This window comes from Trachymyrmex septentrionalis, unplaced genomic scaffold, assembly GCF_001594115.1.
Source record: "Trachymyrmex septentrionalis isolate Tsep2-gDNA-1 unplaced genomic scaffold, Tsep1.0 scaffold127, whole genome shotgun sequence".
Taxonomy (NCBI): Eukaryota; Metazoa; Arthropoda; class Insecta; order Hymenoptera; family Formicidae; genus Trachymyrmex; species Trachymyrmex septentrionalis.
In genome coordinates this window covers 1,266,286-1,268,335 of record NW_017304406.1, presented here as the reverse complement: position 1 = coordinate 1,268,335, position 2,050 = coordinate 1,266,286, and the positions used below count along the sequence as shown (strand labels likewise).

The 2,050-nt window shown below is 37.4% G+C and overlaps 1 protein-coding gene across 1 annotated transcript in view; it reads right to left on the bottom strand.

Annotated features, from left to right (window-relative positions):
- The window catches only part of LOC108756430, an 11,150-nt gene extending 10,298 nt beyond the window's left edge, over window positions 1–852 (bottom strand). The window contains exon 1 of the mRNA XM_018500223.1: window positions 650–852. Within this exon, the coding sequence (XP_018355725.1) occupies window positions 650–667 (18 nt within the window). The 5' untranslated portion in view covers window positions 668–852. The remainder of the gene's footprint in view (window positions 1–649) is intronic.
- Window positions 853–2,050: the final 1,198 nt, after the last annotated feature.

Here is a 2,050-nt window from a genome sequence, read left to right as displayed (position 1 = left end):
AAAAAAAAAAAATAATTAATCTTTTAATTGTAAAAAAATCCATCAGATAATTAAAACATAGAAGATTAGATAAGTTCATGAAACAAATGTGCACAAATAAAAGTATAATCACAGATTATAAAAAATCGTACACTGCAAAACACGTGTTAAATCTTGACGAAATTATAAAATAGATCTCCTATATTAAAACACTGACCTAATGCGAATAAAAACAATGAAAAAGAAACAAAAGAGCATTTTTTTCGAAAGGATTCAAAAGAATTCCTACGAGACACATAAGATACAGATATTTCAGCTTATCGGAAGAATCTCACGTCTTATCGCGCTGTGACAAAGGGACAAAGAAGTGATGCCTTAACGAGAACAATGATGGAAGACACGATCGTAAATAAATTCGAACCGATTACCGATAATCGAACAAAACACTTCACGAGAAAATCAATCAATCTTCTTTAACTTTTGGTCCTCACGAAATTCAACACCGAACGGAAAAATACGCAAGAAAAGATCTATAGTACCGAAGAAAAAAGGAGAATCCATCGGTCCTTGGGGGGGGGGGAAGGACGTGGAAATCTCTGAACTTTCTTGCGGTAGTCGAAAGAAAGCTTTCGCGTGAAAAATCGTAGAGAAAAAGGGAAAATGTGCTAACCTTATTCTTCACTCTCATCTATTCCCTTGGCAAAAGCAGAACGGCATTTCAAACGCAGCACGCGTGATGTACCGCACTTGACTTAATCCTTGCCTTCTTCCTTGGTCTTTCCTTCTCCCCTTTACCTCCCTCTTCCCTCTCATCAACGTAATTTGTCACCAATCCAATTCGGTACCTGTTGCGCACGTACACGTATCGCGGGCGTATCGGGAACGATTAATGTTTACATTAATCAGATTCCACTTAGGGCAAAATTCGCGTGCGATGCTCAAGATATCGCGATTAAAGTGAGTCGAGCGAAATCATCGTGAATCGATAAACAGGATACTTACGTTTTATCTCTTCATTGATATGTGACGATTCCATTCCGCGTAACAATAACATAAAGATATCGTCGAATTCAGACGCCGTTCCCGCTAACTCTAACGGAAATCCCCTCCTCGAAATCAACAACTCGGATCAAAATTCATCAAAATGGCAAAGGTTCTTCCGAATGATGTGGTTAAAAGATTGCGACACGATTGGCCGACATTGGGCGAATTCAAGACGGCAAAGTGGGTAGTAATGCTTGCCGAGCGAATGAGTATGATTAGATGCATCCTCATTTCAAAATACACAATCGAGCCCTAAGCTCTGCTCGCCGAGTAATTAAGCATGATTAGTTGGATCTATAAGTAAGAATCAATGGGTGCATCCAGAAGCACGACCGCTCACTGAGAGCTTAATGAGCTCTTTTACCTGTTTGGTCTACATTTTTAGATCTAATGGAATATGCCAATCAAATGCAAGAGCTCATTAAGCTCTCAGTGAGCGGTCGTGCTTCTGGATGCACCCATTGATTCTTACTTATAGATCCAACTAATCATGCTTAATTACTCGGCGAGCAGAGCTTAGGGCTCGATTGTGTATTTTGAAATGAGGTGAAAATTGCAAAAGTGAACAAATTCACTAGAATATTCATAATTTAATTGGTCAATACCTAGTAATGCTTGCTCACTTTTGTAATTTTCATCTTATTTCAAGATACACAATCGACTCTTTAGCCGCTGTGTCGACTTGAACACGCCCATTGCTAGAATATTAACCAATCGCAATTTCGGAGTCATATTTTCACTTCCGCTTTCTTAGCAAATACATAGGCGCCATATTTCAACTCTTCTCTCATTCTAAAGATTGCTATTTAATTCTACGTAGTTTATTAAATATTGTACGTAGTTTACAAATATTCCAATGTCATTTAGTTACATTAATTAGTTCACATCATTGAATCATTCAGCTTCAACGTATTTATTTTCTTTGAAATATTAGGAATACCTAACTAAATAGGTCTGTTCACATTGCTTGCACTTTTTGCACTCAACATCTTTGTATTCTTTCTTTTCACATTCAAATTATATATAT